Source organism: Dermacentor albipictus, unplaced genomic scaffold (genome assembly GCF_038994185.2).
Source record: "Dermacentor albipictus isolate Rhodes 1998 colony unplaced genomic scaffold, USDA_Dalb.pri_finalv2 scaffold_13, whole genome shotgun sequence".
Taxonomy (NCBI): Eukaryota; Metazoa; Arthropoda; class Arachnida; order Ixodida; family Ixodidae; genus Dermacentor; species Dermacentor albipictus.
In genome coordinates, this window is record NW_027225567.1 from 13,624,152 (window position 1) to 13,640,577 (window position 16,426).

A 16,426-nucleotide genomic window follows, 5' to 3' on the forward strand; every position below is an offset into this window, starting at 1 on the left:
CAAGTCACCCGACCCCGTTCTGGCACCACTACTTTTTCTGCATCATTTTTTTGCCGTGCAGCTTCAGAATGGAATGGCCTTCCCCACCACATTGTTTCAATCACCTGTCCATCACGTTTTATTCAAAGTGTATCCATATACCTGTCTTGTTAAATACCTGTGGCATTTGTAACATCTCTGTACAACCCACCCCTTATGTAACACCCCCTTGTGGGGTCTTTAAGGAAATAAAGTGAAGTGAAGTGGAGGCTGTGTTATCGGTGTGATAATATCAATCAGTGGCAGGTTTCCTGTGGGTCCGTTCGAACATGTCTGAATGACTTCTTGGTTTTGTATCAACTCCACAACACTGACAATGGTGACAACACGCATTCATCCTTTGCATACAAGCTACACAAGAATGAGGCATAACTTTGTTTTAGAATACACAGGCACTATATTCTGGAACCAGCGGGGCACAAACGCAGCCAGCGAAGTTTTCAGTATGAGCCAGCAAACTGCAGCGAGAGCCAGCATGTGTACAGTGCAAACCAGTGCGCCCCAGCATCATAGCAGTGTAACCAGCATCTCGTCAAGCATAACCCAGCTGTTATCCTGCATTCTCACCGGTGTCTCAGTGATTCCCAGTGAGCGCCAGTGTCCCCAGTGCGATACAGTGTCAAGGAACGCTCTGGTTTCACAATGGAAGGGACTGGAAGATGCTGGTTTTTGCAATAGGGTATGCAAAGAATAGGTATATATGCAAAGTGTGTATATTGTTATATATGCACTTTTCAGAAATTGTAATATCATTACAAACAAAACTATACCTTTATTTTTTTATATTCACACAATAACTCGTCTATAAAGAGGGTATCAAACTATAAATATCTAGGTGTCATCTTCTCAAGTACTCCATCTCGGTCTCGCCAGGTTCAGACGATAGCTAACGATACACTAAAAAAATGTGAATCATACAATTCCATCTGCCCTAAAAGACAGTTTCTTTTATACAAAATGCTAATCCGTCCCATATTAGAACATGCTTCACTTGTCTGGTACCCATACCATCTCTGTCGCACAAATGGAATTGAGGCGGTACAAAAAAGGCTGTGTGCTTTATATACAGATTTGGCAGATACTGCTCCCTGTCCTCTGCCCTTCCTTCAGTGAACTTAGCTTTGCTCTCTGTTTGCCGTGAAATAGATGCACTGACATTAATGTACAGTATCATTAGCTCATCTTGTCGACTACCAAATTGTAAATACTTATCCATTGCTAAACAATCTTCAACTTGCAGTTTTCATGAACTTAACCTGAAACAGTTCTTGCTTGCATTAACACAGTTAAATGCAGTTTTTCTAGACGCACCATTTAACTATGGAATTCTTTATCTAGCAATATCCGTTCCCTCCCATCAAATCAATTTGTCGCCGCAGTCATTGGAAACGCAGCATAGTACCATTCTCTCTATTTTTTGTTTAAAACTTGTTTGCACTGTACTTTAGACTTGTACCCCTTCCTGCAATAGCCCTGCCCTTTCAGGGCTGCAGTGTTTTCAAATAAATAAATAAATAGAAATATCCTTGCTGCCCAACTAAATATCATCGAGAATAGCTTTATGGGAATGGTGACCACTATATGTTCACGGGCGTTTTTCGTGCTAGTCATCAGTATCTTTCTTGCAATACAGGATAGAACCTCGTTGATATGATCCTGTTACGTACAATTTCCTGGCACCAACATAAGCAATCGAGAACACAAAAAATGGCCCAGCAGAGTTGTGCTAATTTTTGACCAGTTCAGACATTCCCAGCAAAGTTGATTCCCAGCGAAGTTGACATTTTGTACATCGGCAAACTGTGATCATATGAAATGTTTTCTGGCCGCTAGATCCCATGTAAACAAGAAAATGCACATGGCGCATGCGATTGAAAACGGTATGTAGCTACCCGCCACGGCAGTTTCACCACAATACTCGCCTGCCCGTCAAACGTGAAAGCGCCAGTGCACACTCAGTTTCTTATTTTGGTACCAGCAAATCGCTAGTATTGTCACACACCGCATTCACAGCTATCGCTGCCAACCCTACTGCAATAAGTATCTTTGCCTTTCTGTTTCACAGCGTGTGGTGCCGTTGGAAGCATACATACTGCACGCTTTTATTTAGTGGGCAGTAATCCAAACACGCTGCCGTTCCCTGCTGCAGGCAGCGTGATGTGAGCGCCATGCTTCATTTCAGTAGCATCCGGCGTCGCCTACCTGTTCTATTTCGTTTCGGTTTCCCATCGCCGTCTTGAAACACTATGCAATAGGAAAACAAGAAAACGTGTCTCCGGCTGCCAAAGCCCCACCAGCTCTATGCGCGTCCACGTCTCATGCCTCGTGCAAGATTCATACAACACTTCACATTACGTAAATGTCAACTATAGTTGAATCTGTGAAATTATTTAGTTACTTCAGATCGTACATTTCCTCGGTTACTAAGTTTTCTCTCGAATTTTTTTCCCAAAACGTATGTACGAGGTTCTACTGTAGTCATTAATAAGTTGAAGCTCCGAGCATGACTCACTAGAGTTGTCCAAAAGTAATTGTTTACTTTAGGTGAAGAAACGCCCTACAACACCACACAGCCAGCACTGAAAAGGGTGGCTATTGTCACCACAGCTGTCTATCTCAGTGTTGCCATTTTTGAAATCTAGAGGAGCCAGACCCCTGGTGTGTTTCTGGCAACTTCACCCAAAGAAAATCAGTTTTCTGGGAAGCTGATGCTAACTAGTAGCACAGAATTCCCTCTAAAATGATAAAACAACTGCTATTCATCTGTGGCAGTCAGTAGACAAAAGGAAATCCCTGGACAAACGAGATTCGGCGGGAAAATATATTGGGGGAAAAAAATACTTGGATGAGTGAGACTCATCTTTGGCACAGAAAGGATTAAACAAACTTATCCTGAACTTGGCTGGCATTGGAAGTATAGATATTGGGCGGTAATTTGCTAAATTATTTCTCTCTACCTTTATAAATTAGTCACTCTAGCACTTTGCATATTCTTGGGAAATATACCATCTTTAAAACAGCAATTAAATATATGAGCTTAAGATAGGGCTGAGAGTATCAATAGCACGCTTAAAAGGGAGAATCTGAAAATCACATACATCTCGTGAACTGCTGTTTCAAATGGCCAGAAAAATGCTTTGTATTTCATTGGGATTTGTAGGGAATAAAGAAGCATTTTGAGGGTTTTGTGGGTTTCGGTAGTTTAAACAAGCAGGTTCATGTGTGCTATGCACCAAGGACACAAAATAATCATTGAAACAATTTGCGAGCCTTCTGCCAGGAAGTGTTTCATCATTAATATCAATTTCCATGTTAGCACTGTCTTTATTGGGATTTAAAATATGATTTAGTCGATTCCATGTTAAATCGCTTCTTTTTAGGATATCATTGATAAACAGCTCATGCAAGTAATCATTCTTAACTCGGCTCAGATGTGACGTAACCTTACTACGATACACCCTAAATAGAGCAGGATCATCTAAATTTCTGCTTTGAAAGAAACACTTATAAAGACAATCTTTTCTCGGTATGAGTTCCAAAGATTCGTTATTTATCTATGGTTTACATGCTTTTCTGGGTTTTCTGAAAAATTTGTAGGGAAAACATTCCTCATATGCCGCTCTAGTACTGGCAATGAAATTATCATAAGCTGTTTCTACAGCAGTGATTTCATATATGAAATTCCAGTTCGTATTGGCGAGTCTAGCACAAAATTTACTCAGTGTCGCCTCGTTTATGGATTGGTATTTCTTTAGAGAAGACGTTTGTTGATGCCTTCTACCTGATTTCTTAATAAAAAGAAAAATAGGTAAATGATCACTGATTTGCACGCATATCACTCCTGACATACAATTTTGTTTGCACACGTTGGTAATAAAGGCATCAAGGGATGTAGATGTGAGTGGTCGCGTAGGCTCTCGTGTCAAGTTACAAAAACTATTGCACAGATAGCGCTGCAGACAGCTGCTATCTCCTTTTTGAATTCTTTTCATAACTCATTTCTCAATTTGTCAATGTAAATCGGCATGGTTCAAAAAATGCGCAAAAAAAGACTAAAAAAAAGGCTCAGCAGCAGCAGCAGCAAAGTACAATGAGCCAAACGAGGCGATCTGTGTCTCCTCTAATGCACACATTAGCACAGCACTTGAAGAATACAGTTCTCATTTGCAGCTGGAATCATGCTATTGCCTTGAAGAATCAATGGCCTTTCTCAAATTTATTTTTACAGCCAAACATCTTTTGTTTTACAGTACTACTGAGCACTGCAGTCGTAAAAGTATTACAAATGACTTCACCTGGGACACCAGCTAGATCATCTCCACAAATATCATCACACAACCATACTACTGGATAAGGTGGGCAGAGGCAAGAGAAAATGCTGAGGGAGGTGCCACTGATCAGCCAGCAATGTGAAGCCTGATAATTGATTTATAAACTGCAGTGTTTATGTAGCAAGCTTAAAGTTGGCCCTTAATTTTATAAAGATGCCTCATCTTGAATGAAAGCATTTGTGGGGAGCCATCAAAAGTGCTTCAGTGCTTCTTTAAAACATTCATACATGTATTCACAGTTACATGACGTGTTTAAGACACATTTGACAGCCATTTTTGCTTATGTTGCTGGCAAAAATACAGTTTACTGTGCATGCTAGTCCATGCTGGCTAATTTCTGAAATTTGTACACATATTCAAGTGCAAAGTGTAACCATGCCATGTTGGGCTCGATGTGGGAAGCAGCTCTGCGCAGGTGCCGTGCCATGCGCTGCTGTTTCGTGGCACTGAGCAGGGTCTTCCGCGGGATGTGATCACGTCTGTGGGCTCGGTAGAGTCGGCCTTCCTGACCCAGTGCTCGCCTAGCCTCAGCTCTTATACAAGCCCTGACCTGCCTCCATTGCTGGTGCTAATCCAGTATCTCGTACAGCTGGAGGTGGGTGTGAGCATTGCACACTGCTGTTTGCCAAATGCACATTAGTTTGCACCTGCTGTTGGTCAAATGCACTTATTATACCCATGAGGTGTTGAGTCAAACGTCTTCATTTTCTTATTGCATATTGTCTACAAGGAGATAGTCATTGTTTGCCAGCTGGCATTTTGTGCATTTTGTACACAGAAGTAACAGATCCTCTCTCTGCTAGCATGTGCATTGTTTCCTTTGTTACCAAGACCAGCCTGCCATGGTCACTTTGCACTGTATGTGTTTTCTCGTGCAAATGCTGTACTGCATTTCATGAGGCAGCACTTCTGTGTAAGGTTTGTTGCATCTAAAGACTCCTCTGTCAACCCTTTTGCATCCCTAGCTTGTGAAAAGTAAATTAATTTGATGCAGCTCAACCTAATCGCTGTAAAACATGTTTTACCTCCACTTCTATACTGTTGATGCTGACTACAGTGTTGTAGTTTGCCGAGATAAATCGTCGTGGTGTTGGATACATTGATGAAGCTAGACCTTAACAACTTGAAATACTGAATTTGCCTTTTAAATCACCTTCTGGATCAACCAGCTGATTCACTCATTTTTGTGTGGCACTAATAGCAAATTATGTTTCACAAACAGGAACACTTTTAAAGGGATCCTGAACGACTTTTTATCAAAGTGGAGAAAGGCATTTGCAGTGAAAATAGACTATCTTAGAAATACTTTGCAGCAAAAAGTACAATGCGTTCAGCAAAAGCAGAGTTATTGGCAATCAAGCACAGCTTCCGCTGTGCTCCCATTCCTTCTCCAATGCCTTCTACTGTGAAGGCTACGGCAGAGTGGGGCAGGCCCACAGCACTCTGCCTCCTAAATTTCACTACGGCATGCAGTTCAAATTTCATCTTGGATGTTAACGTAAACGCCACGACTTTCGATTTTGTTGCCTACGACGTGCTAAACATAAGCCAAATGCGGTTGTCCTCAGCAAGCCACAGTGCGCTTAGCCAGTGGACTTGTGGCAGCACACCGTGGTGGCCATGGTATCTATGCTAAATAGCAGACCGCCGCTGCCAATAGCAGCCAAATATGGGAATGCGCTTTATTATGGACTAAAGCGTTCAAAAGAAAATGAGGAGCAGGCTTCTAGTTTGAGAGGTGATCTCGCGCTCCGCTTGCAAGCTCCACGTTCTGCATATGACAGCGAAACTTGACTGAGATGTTCACAGCAGCATATGCTACCCATGGACAACATTATTTCACCAAGTCCGAGGGATGGTTCAGGGCCCCTTTAAGTGCTGAAAAACTGCCCCAGAGGAGGTTCACACCAGTCTCAGGGAGTGCCAGTGATACACATACAAGCCTCCACAGCAGCAATATAACAGCTAGAAGTGCTCCTGTTCACCCAATAAATTTCAATATGAGTTATAGTGAGGACACAATTTTCCATAAGCTAGCCTTCAGGATGTCATCTGCACCTGTTCATATTCTCTGCAGGGTCCCATGTGGCGGCAAATCCGAGGCCAGGGCCTGTCCTATAACTATGACCTGCAATTAAGACCCTGTGATGGCCTGCTCTACTTTGTGCTAACAAAGTCGACACTGGTGGCAGCCGCATACCGTGAGGCAATGCAGATAGTACAGCGGCACGCTGCAGGTGAGGAGGAATGGGATGAAGAGCTGCTGGAAGCAAGCCGCAGTAGCCTGATGTTCGAGATAATTGAGAAAGAGAAGTATGTCAACGAAGTTGCCCTCCAGTCCATGCTGTCCTACCTTCGTGGCATCGACATGACCTACACCAGGCAAGTAAAAATGACAAGGGGTGGCCCTAGGGCGCTCTTTCTTTTTTCCCATTCTTTCACTGTCAGTCTCCTTGACCGTTTGCCCACTCTTATTCATGTGAGTTGTAAGGTTATGTTGTAATTATGAATAATATTGAGAGAAAGTTTTTAGTAAGCTGTGGATAACTACAAAAACTATACTTGTGCAGCCATACTATTTGCCATGCGAACACACTCATAAGATATAAATTTTATGCAAGTTTTTGATCACAAATTTCTAAGTTAGCGCATCGGTAAATGGTTGTTTATGATTTCTCTTTTCCCTCCCGTGCCTTCACACTCATGGTGCACTGTATGAATTGGGAAGGTTTCCATGCCATTTATTTAAAGTAGTGATGCTTCATTAGCACCCTGTTCTAGCAGGTTAAGAAGGTGCCAAGATTTGCCAGCATAAAAAGATGAAGGGAATACAGGTGTGCAGTTCATGGCGGGCACACGAGCACAACTCGCCTGGCAGCTCAATTCCAGAGAACATACAATTTAGGCATCTTGTCAAGTGCTATTCCTACACTTCTGTACACAACACAGCACAGATGAGTATTCCTGGTGAAGAAAACCGTTAGGTGTGATCAGATAGTTCTGAGGTTAGGCCTCTGTAAACAAGGTAGCTTCGATATTAAACTTTGGCATTTGTCTCCTTCAATTTATATTAACGCGATAGTGTTGAAGGCCCCATGTCACGAAAACTACTATGTTGGCATCAGACGTCATTTTGCAAAACATTCCTAAGCACAACCGCGCAGGCCCTCCACATGGTGCAGAGGCATTACTGAAGTAATTGAATTCCTCAAAGTAAGATGCATCAGAAAAATCGTAAAGTACAACCTAAACACAACCTGCAGACTTGATAGCTTCGGATTGTAATTTGAATATACCAGGAAACTTAAGTCTGTTACGTGGAAATTCAAACATAAACCCCCTTTTCAGTGCTTCTGCCATTCATAAAGTGCTCGGTTCCTTGCAACAATACCGTCAAAATGGTGCTCACCACCGCAGCCCATGCAAGAGACCGCGTTTCTACCAGAAATCTCGCCCGCTTGCCTTTGTGCATAGCATTTGCCGCCAGTGTTTCCCGGTAAGCATTACGGTTCCATAACAGGGTGTCTACCAACCGGGAATTCGCAGTGACCTTGAATGGTCTGGAAATACTAGCAATTTTTGCCTCTATCAAGGAAAATTAGCTGCAATCTTAGCAAAAGGGAACGAAAGTCGCGGTAATGCTGGGTCGAGTAACAGAGACGAATCATACCAAATCGTCCTTGACGCCGTGTTGACGGCTGGAGGAGTTGCCATTGTACAGTCAACGATCAACTTTCCAGACGTCCGACGATTCGGGCGGCTTTGCGGCACCACCACGTATCCCACAGGGTCGATGTATGAGAACTTCTGAAATTTCGGGCGCAATCAGATTGTCCCGGCTTTTTGCCGTGACCTCAGGTCCAAAACGGCATTAATCAAAGCTACCACCTTTGAGTTTGATTATCTCGCCGCCTCGAACCGACGCTCTTACGCAGATCCGCTGGCAGCCATAGCCACCACCGCAGCAACACCAGGCCTAGCTGCTTCGACATTCGCTATTAAACTTCTTGCTGTTCGGTGACGTGTTCTAAAGTGAAACTTTCTTTGCCTCTTCCTTCGACTTTCCCATTGCTGCTGCTGTGGGCTGCTGCTGTGGGCTGCTGCTGTCGTGCACACCACGTCGCGGTGTGGTTCAGAGCGTGTACAGGGTCCTGAATATTTGGCTGCACATGTTCAAAAAAAAGATTTCGCGCTCACCGCTGCACTGTTATTGCTCAAATTTTGCAGAACGATCGCATTTTCGTGGCGCGGTGGTCGAGCACTGGGCTTGGGCTATAGTGAACTAGAATGCTTGGGCGTAAGTAGAAACACACGGGTATGGTGGCTAGAAGTTGTTAGGTGACGCCAACGGGTGGCGAGCACTGCTCCTCTGGTTCTTGTCTTGCGTAGGTGGCGCTGCTCTCCGTAGCGCGATGCGCCCAACGTGCTGGGTCAGGCTGGCCGCGGGCACCGTTTAGCAATTTCTCTGTTATTTGTGTTGAGAAGAAGTCCTATTTCCTGAATACAATGGGCAACCTGAAATGGTTGCTGAGCTGCATGACCGTTTCTGCTGTGCTCCTTCATTAGTTGGAGCTGGCCGTCGTGAGCTCGGACATCGTATGAGAATCACGAGTTTCCTTCGTATCAAGTGCGGTGCGATAATCAATCGCTTTCAAGAGCTGAAACTGCATGTTGAACTTTATTCGCTATAGGTCTTTAAGTTCTCACTTGCGCGTTTAACTTATCGGCGTGGAAGCACGCGCCGTGAACTCAAGTAAATGCAGCTTCTTTCACGCACGGGAAAGCAAATGCATTTACGTGAGTTCACTACAAGTGTTCATGGCGCGTTTTCTAACTAATGAAGGAGCACAACAGAAACAGTCAAAAACCTCAGCAGCCGAATCCATGTTGCCAAAATGACATTTATTGCACATTGTATTCAGGAAATAGGACTTCTTCTCAACCCAGTTCCCAGAAAAGTCGCACATAACCGAAGCTAAAAGTCAGTGATAAAAAAAAAGTTTGTAGCAAGGTTCTCAAGGCACAAATCGGAGCACTCGACGCAGTTTTAGCACCTCCATTCGCTCCCGCGTTCCGTCCTGTTTCGCGTTCTGAGACTTGACATAGATATGGAGCCTTGTGAGCACATAGAACTTTATGATTCTATTTGTAAGTGCTGTTTTGTGTTCAGAGCAGCCAATGAGGTTCAACTTGGTAAGCTGGAGAAAAGGCACCAGATTCATAAAGCAGTCGCTTCTCACTTGCTTCACACTGAAGCAGCGGGTGAAAGTGTCTTCCAGTGATTTCAGCATTAATTCAGTTGATCTGACTGATATAAAGGTCCTCCCCTGTCAACAGCAGTGGTGAGGGCTGCTTTCTTGGAGATGTGCGATGGAACATTTGGGTAAATTGTTGGCACTGCATCACTTGTAAACACGGGTCGATCACGGAGAATCTTGACTGTTTCACCGTTGACCACGTGCGTGAAGTGCCACTCAGTGTATTATTGTTTGTGGAAGTGAAGCTCACAGAGGGCTGATTTCTCGTCAAGAAATTTGTCAGTCCAGGAGACAGCCTGTTGCCATGTTTGAAAACGTTCGGGGCCCTTGGCACAGAAAACAAGGTGACACGCTTCCCGTGTTCCTTGATGATATGTAACCGGGCTTGCAGTGCGGGGCAAAGCTGTGTGTTTGCTTGACTTTCATTACGTGAGGATCCATTTGGCTGGCACAGGCAGGGCACGGAACTCAAGTCTACATGCTAACGAGCAATCATTCACCACAAAGAAGACACCGCGAAAATCACATGCGCCTAACGTCGAAGCGAGAAGACGACAATCATCCGTGCTCATGTAGAGATAGCGGGGGAAGAACACGGAGGGGCTAGGAGAGACATTGCAATGCTGACCGCAGCGCCACCACAGCCACTGTAGTGGCAGCATGAATCGAAGGAGCGCGCTTTTGCCGCGATGGATGGATGGATGTTATGAGCGTCCACTTTGGAACGAGGCGGTGGGTTGTGCCACCAAGCTCTTGCTATATACTGCCTAATGTCCTACCTAGATTTAAAAAAAAAGGGAAAAAAAACACGATGAACTTCCACAACCAACTTTTCTGATCCCCTATGTGAACTTTGCTTTTGTATGTCTGTTTTTTGTCATTTCCCTACTTCCACCAATCTTCCAATCGCCTCTTACTAATCTCTATTGCAGACATGTTTACTTTTCCACTGCTCTCGCTGAACCCAAGGGCTTCATGGAGGCCAGTGGGGACTAAATCGACTGCTGGGCAGATGTCTTCACATCCTAATAAAACATGCTACATCGATTCCCTAGCTTTACCGTACCAAGCACATGCTTCTTCTTCCTTCTTATATCTAGCTTTATAGGTGCGTGTTCTAAGGCATCCCGATCTTGCTTCGAAAAGTAATCAGCTTCCCTTTGAGTTATCATGAATTGTTTCTTTCCTGATTTCGTTTTTTCCTCTTAAGTAGTTACTCATGACAGGTTTCTTTTCCATTGCCGCCACCCATGAGATTATTTCAGCCTCTCTGAATTTGCGCTTGACGTTCTTTGTTGCTGTGTTGCCCACCGTACAGGCTGCATACTTGCTGGTAAGCTTCCTAGTTCTTTTCCTCCACTGTGAATCAATGTTTTTGCCGTACAGATACCTGAACACTCTCCTAGCCCATTTACTGTCTTCCATATTCCTCAGCCGTTCTTCATAATCAATTTTACTGCGAGCTTCCCTCACTTCAAAACTTGTCCAGCCCATATCACCCTGCATAGCTTCATTTGTAGTCTCCCGTGAGCGGCCAATGCGAGGCGTCCCACTGACATTTGGTTGCCATGGATTCCTGATTGTGCCGCTGATTTAAACCAAACAACCGCATTTCCAAACGTCCTGGAACCATTACACCTTTCCACATACCTCGCAGCACCTCGTACCTATTATATCCCAATAGCGCTCTGTGCTTCATTATGGCTGCCATTTCTCTTCCCCTTCACTGTTACTGTTTCTTCCTGTGTTTTCATTTATTTATTGCCTTCATTTATCCATATACCAATGTATTTATATTCTCTTACCCGAGGTATTTCCTGGCCCTGTATTGCCACCGTCTGTTCACTGTTTTCATTGAATACCATAACAGCTGATTTTCTAACACTAAATTTCAAACCTAGAATGTTGCCTTCCTGTCCACAGATATTGTCCAGATGTTGCAAATCACTTTGCTTGTTAGCTAGCAACACAATGTCGTCCGCATAAAGTAAACTGGGAAGCTGCTGCCCTACTACTGTACCCACCTGTTGTATGACAGATCAAACTCGATATTACTTCCTTCTAGCGCCCTCTCCATCCTCAGTATGTACATCATAAACAGCAGCGGGGATAAAGGGCACCACTGTCTCAATCCCTTGTTGATATCAACTTTCTCCTCGCTCTTCATCCCTTGCCAGTCAACGCAAACGGTATTTTCTAGGTAAATCTCTCTCAAAAGCTGTAGACAATCGTTACCTAAGCCTCCCCCTTCCAGAATATCCCACAAAATGTTACAGTCTACATTATCATAGGCTCCTGTAATGTCTAAAAAAGATCACATTCTGCTTTCTACTTTTGATATTTCAATAGACTAAGAACAAATAAGTTATGATCCAAACGCCTACCTATTTCGAAGCCGTTCTGAAGTTCTCCCAAAATGCCATTATTCTCTGCCGATGCTTGCAGCTTTAATTTGATTGCCTGCATTGCTAGCCTGTATATTACCGATGTAATGGTCAACGATCTATACGAGTGAATTCTATCTTTCTCATCCTTACCTTTATAAATTAAATTCATTCTACTTTGTTGCCATCTGTCTGGTATTCGCCTATCTTTTATAAAGTTTTTTCCACTGCTTTCACCAGAGCTTCCTTACTTTTTGGTCCTAGTTCATTAATCAGCCTAATGGGAACATTGTCTAGCCTTGTGGCTTTGCGCTTGGGAATTTTCTCTTCGGCTTTCTTCCAGTTGAAATTTGTCAACACCAGCTCCTTTTCCACCTAGGTCTCTTTCATGCTCTTTTTTTCTTCAAATACAACCTTGTCATTGCCTTGGAAAGATATAGCTGTTATTTTTCGGATGTAATTTATTGCTGCTTCCCCTTCCAGTTTGTTTCCAGCTTCATCGAGGATATGTTGCTGTAGTGTTGTTGACTTGCTGCCTAATACTTTTAAGTGGTTCGAAAATATCCTAGGTGCAGCCTTCTTTTTCTTGACGTATTTGTTACAACCAACGTTCACTTTCACCTTTTGTCTTTGCTTGCACCAGTATTTGAACCATAGACATTTTCTCCCGGTATATTTCCCATTTACTGGATACTTCTTCCTGCGGCAACTGCGCCTTCTCGTATCTCCCTGTTCTCCCTGAACAGGGAGATCGCTTCTCATATCTCCCTGTTCCACCAGCTTTTCGGTTCCCCGAACGGTTCCCAAGCCCGGACTGCCGTCTGTGTGGTGACTACGCGGACTTCGAACGTGTCCTGTGGGGCTGCGCCGTTGCCAGTCCCCCTTTCACCCAAGAGGAAATGACGAGGCTAATTAGGGCCCAGGACCAGACCTCTCAAATCCTGGCAGTCCAGAGGGCTCACGAGAGGGCAGTCAGGTTTCACCTGATGGTCCCTGAGTGGGCCTAGCCAGGTGATGTTGAGTTTGCTTACGTCTATAGTGGACCAAATAAAGTTGTTTCACTCACTCACTCCTTTCCAACGAACATGTTGTTTCCCTTTCCATATTTCTGTCGTTATTACATTGAGGAGATTACTATATTCCCACTGTTTACTTGGCCATTTGCCAAGTTCTTCCTCGACCCTACTAACTATATACTTGTTATTTGTTCAGCGTTTAAATTTGGACTGGCCATTTTGCACTCCTTGCTCTCTTTCCCAACATACGGGCGTCGGCGCCACCTCTTCTTCTAGCCACCATAACCCGGGCAACACACGGCAGATTGATTGATTGAAAGTTTTATTAGGAGGGATGGCCCGTTGCGTAAGATAGGGGTAAGGGGTCAGGTGAAAGGAAGGATGCCTGCCTCCTTCGCAAAGGACAGCAAAGCGTTAATTCTTCTGGTAGCATCTGCAGCCCTTCCTGAAACACTGCTTTCTGCAGATGACGGCTGGTGGCGAAACAAGTCTGTGCCAGGGCCAACCTTTCACGTGCCATTTTTCCCATAGACGAAAACAGTTTCCCATTTTTCTCTTAAAAAAAACAGGCGACTAATCGTGTCAAGTGTTATACTAAACGAAGTCGAGGTCAAAATGCAATCGTTCTGCAAAATTTGAACAAGAACAGTGCAGCAGTGAGCGCAAAAGCTATTTTTGAACATGTGCAGCCAAATATTCAGGACCCTGTATATTGATGACAGGCGTGAGTAAGACAGGAAAGGCGACGGGAGAAACTCGTTTTGACCCTACCACGTCCAATATGCACAATACCCTCTGGAGCCCCCTGGCCATCGCCACATTAGCCTCTTGACAGCTGTAGTTATCCGTGACTCCCCTCAGAAGCATTGCAGAAACTGCAGCACTTCCCATTCCATTAACATGCGAGGCCAGATGGGACGCAAATAGAACTGTAGAGAGGAGATATTTGTTCTGTCATTGCTTTCTGCCTTATATCACGATAATTTTGTTTCTGTTCATTTCCGGAAAATGGAATTCATTTATCAGGGTGTATTGTGTACTGTACTGTGTATTGTGTTTGTTTCTTTTTCTGATATAAGCAATGCAGCTATACTGCTGTCAATTAAGCACTGCATGGGGGCCTGCAGCTTTGTCAAGCTGTCATTTATGACAGCTTTTACTGCTGGCCTCTAGTGACGTGTTCCCTACATGTGACACAAATAAAGGCATTATTAAGAAGGAGAGGGAGGAGAAGAGGCAGTTCCCATACAAGAGAGGGGGGAGGTGAAGTGAGAAGGCAAGGAAACCCCACTACTATATGACAGCGGTTGCAGGGACATAGGATAAGCTTAAGTTCAGGGTACGGTACAGTACGTTGCTGCTATTTCTGAAAAATAAACGCCGTGCAAATATGTCAAGTGGGCAACTTACGCAGGGCGTGCAGTAGCAGAGCCGCATTAATTAACGCGCACCTCAGGGTCCAGGAAACACTATATACCGAAGCGGTCGACCGTCAAATCAACATTTCTGTGCCCGTCGCGTCAGCTTTGTTGCTATGGCATTGCTAGACGGCGTGGATTTGGTGCCACTCGCGGCAGCCGTATTATACGTGGGGCCAAATAGAAAATGCACGGGCACTTAGATTTTGGGACGCGTTGAAGAACATCACGGCGTCAAAATTAATCCGGAGTCCGCCACTACGGCGTGCCTCATAATCCGAGTGTGGTTTTGGCACGTAGAGCCCCATATAATCCAATTCAAGTGTAATACTTCTGCCGCAATGCGATGTGCCATGTGAGGAAATGACAACGTTCAACCGTCTCTGAGGTTATAAAACATGGCGCACAACAACGCCTCAAGCAAACACCTCTCCCTGTGTGTTCTGTGTACTGCGCGAACAAACAGCAGTGGTGCACACAAGCTAACGCTTAACATCAGCTCACCACTCTCGTATTAGCCTAAATGCTGAAGAAATTAAGCTTTAGCCGTCAACATCACCGCTAATTATCGTCAATCAAAGCATCCAGCACGGAAAGCTTCGCTTACATCGATTTACACAGTGCGTGGTAACTGCATATTTTTTTTTTTTCATTTAAAAGATTCGCCACTGTGAGCAATGACACCGACTCCGCCTTTCCGGTCCTCGCGATTGGTTTCGAAGCTCGGAAAGCACAGTGCGTTGCATAATGCCGGTTCCCAAAAGTCGGCTTCGCCTCAGTACAGAAATGTTACGCAGTGAAGCATAACAAACGTGGAACGGGGCAATTGTCACGGGACACAGTATGTATTCTTTAATTATACACGCGTGCATCCGCCATCTCCTGCCACAGTACGAGCACCGCTATGCCTAATAAGTGTACTGGCAGTCCTTCAGAACTTTTTCGGACGTGTCTGTGGAGGTTTTGAGCCCTCAAGGTCGGTAAAAGACGTATTCATTTTTTGTCATCCTCCCTTTTTCGAACTGCCCGGTTTTTCGAACGTTTTCATGGCCATTAGGGCGTGCGAAAAATGGGATATTGACTGTACAACTAACCAAGAGGATGCTTCAAATGGTCCATGGGACGAACGCTTGGCAGGAGGAGGATGAGAACATAAAGGACCTTTGCATTGAGGAATGAACAGGAAAGGAAGTGTGCCGCCACTTCTTTGAAGGAGCTTGAGCTAAAAAATAAAGTGTTGACTGACGCTAAGATGCAGGTGTCCCTCATATAAACCAAAAGAAAATCTTTAAATCAGTGAAATGCAACACTGAGGCGTTGTGCGGGGGACTGAGAGTATGTCAGGACAGTTGCGGTTAACTTAATTACCAGCTGTTGAGAAAGAATGTCATTTGTGACAAAGTTGGGGCCTCATAGCAATGAGCTTGCTATCAGTTGATAGAAATAGTTCATATTCGAAAATATTTGCTTTGGTATGCATCTCCTTCTTATTCATATTTGAGAATATGTTCAACTCGATTTGCAATGGGCTTTACCATTCTTTTCAAAAATATTTTATTCGCTGTGCAGTTTACTAACCCCTTCCTTTTGTTTTCTTTTTTGAATAAAATAAACGCTACTCCTTACTATTCAAACTGGATTAAGTCATTTTTTATTTTTTAACATGCTTACTATACAGTGACAGCATTGGGCGACATGGTGTCAACCAGTGTTGACATTAAACAAAGTTCTATTTCACTCAGGGAATATTGCAAAGGCACTCAGGGAAAACCTGGGAAACTCAGGGAATCTGGAAATGCCAACTTGGTAGACACCCTGCATAAGCTGAAGTTACTGGGAAGCGTGAGAAGCAGTCAGAATCGTTTAATGCTGTTGCGTTCCACTCCTAAAGGCGAGGCTTAACCGTCCTCCAAATTTTTATTCTTGTGAGGCAATACACTTCTCCCAGCACCTTTCCCACTTTCATAAAGCTCCCTACAA

At 44.1% G+C, this 16,426-nt stretch overlaps 1 protein-coding gene across 1 annotated transcript in view; it reads left to right on the forward strand.

Annotated features, from left to right (window-relative positions):
* LOC139051664 (uncharacterized protein C05D11.1-like) overlaps positions 1-16,426 on the forward strand; it is a 210,280-nt gene that overhangs the window by 158,007 nt on the left and 35,847 nt on the right. The window contains exons 18-19 of the mRNA XM_070528630.1: positions 4,776-4,965; positions 6,448-6,752. Coding sequence (XP_070384731.1) covers positions 4,776-4,965; positions 6,448-6,752 — 495 coding nt within the window. The remainder of the gene's footprint in view (positions 1-4,775; positions 4,966-6,447; positions 6,753-16,426) is intronic.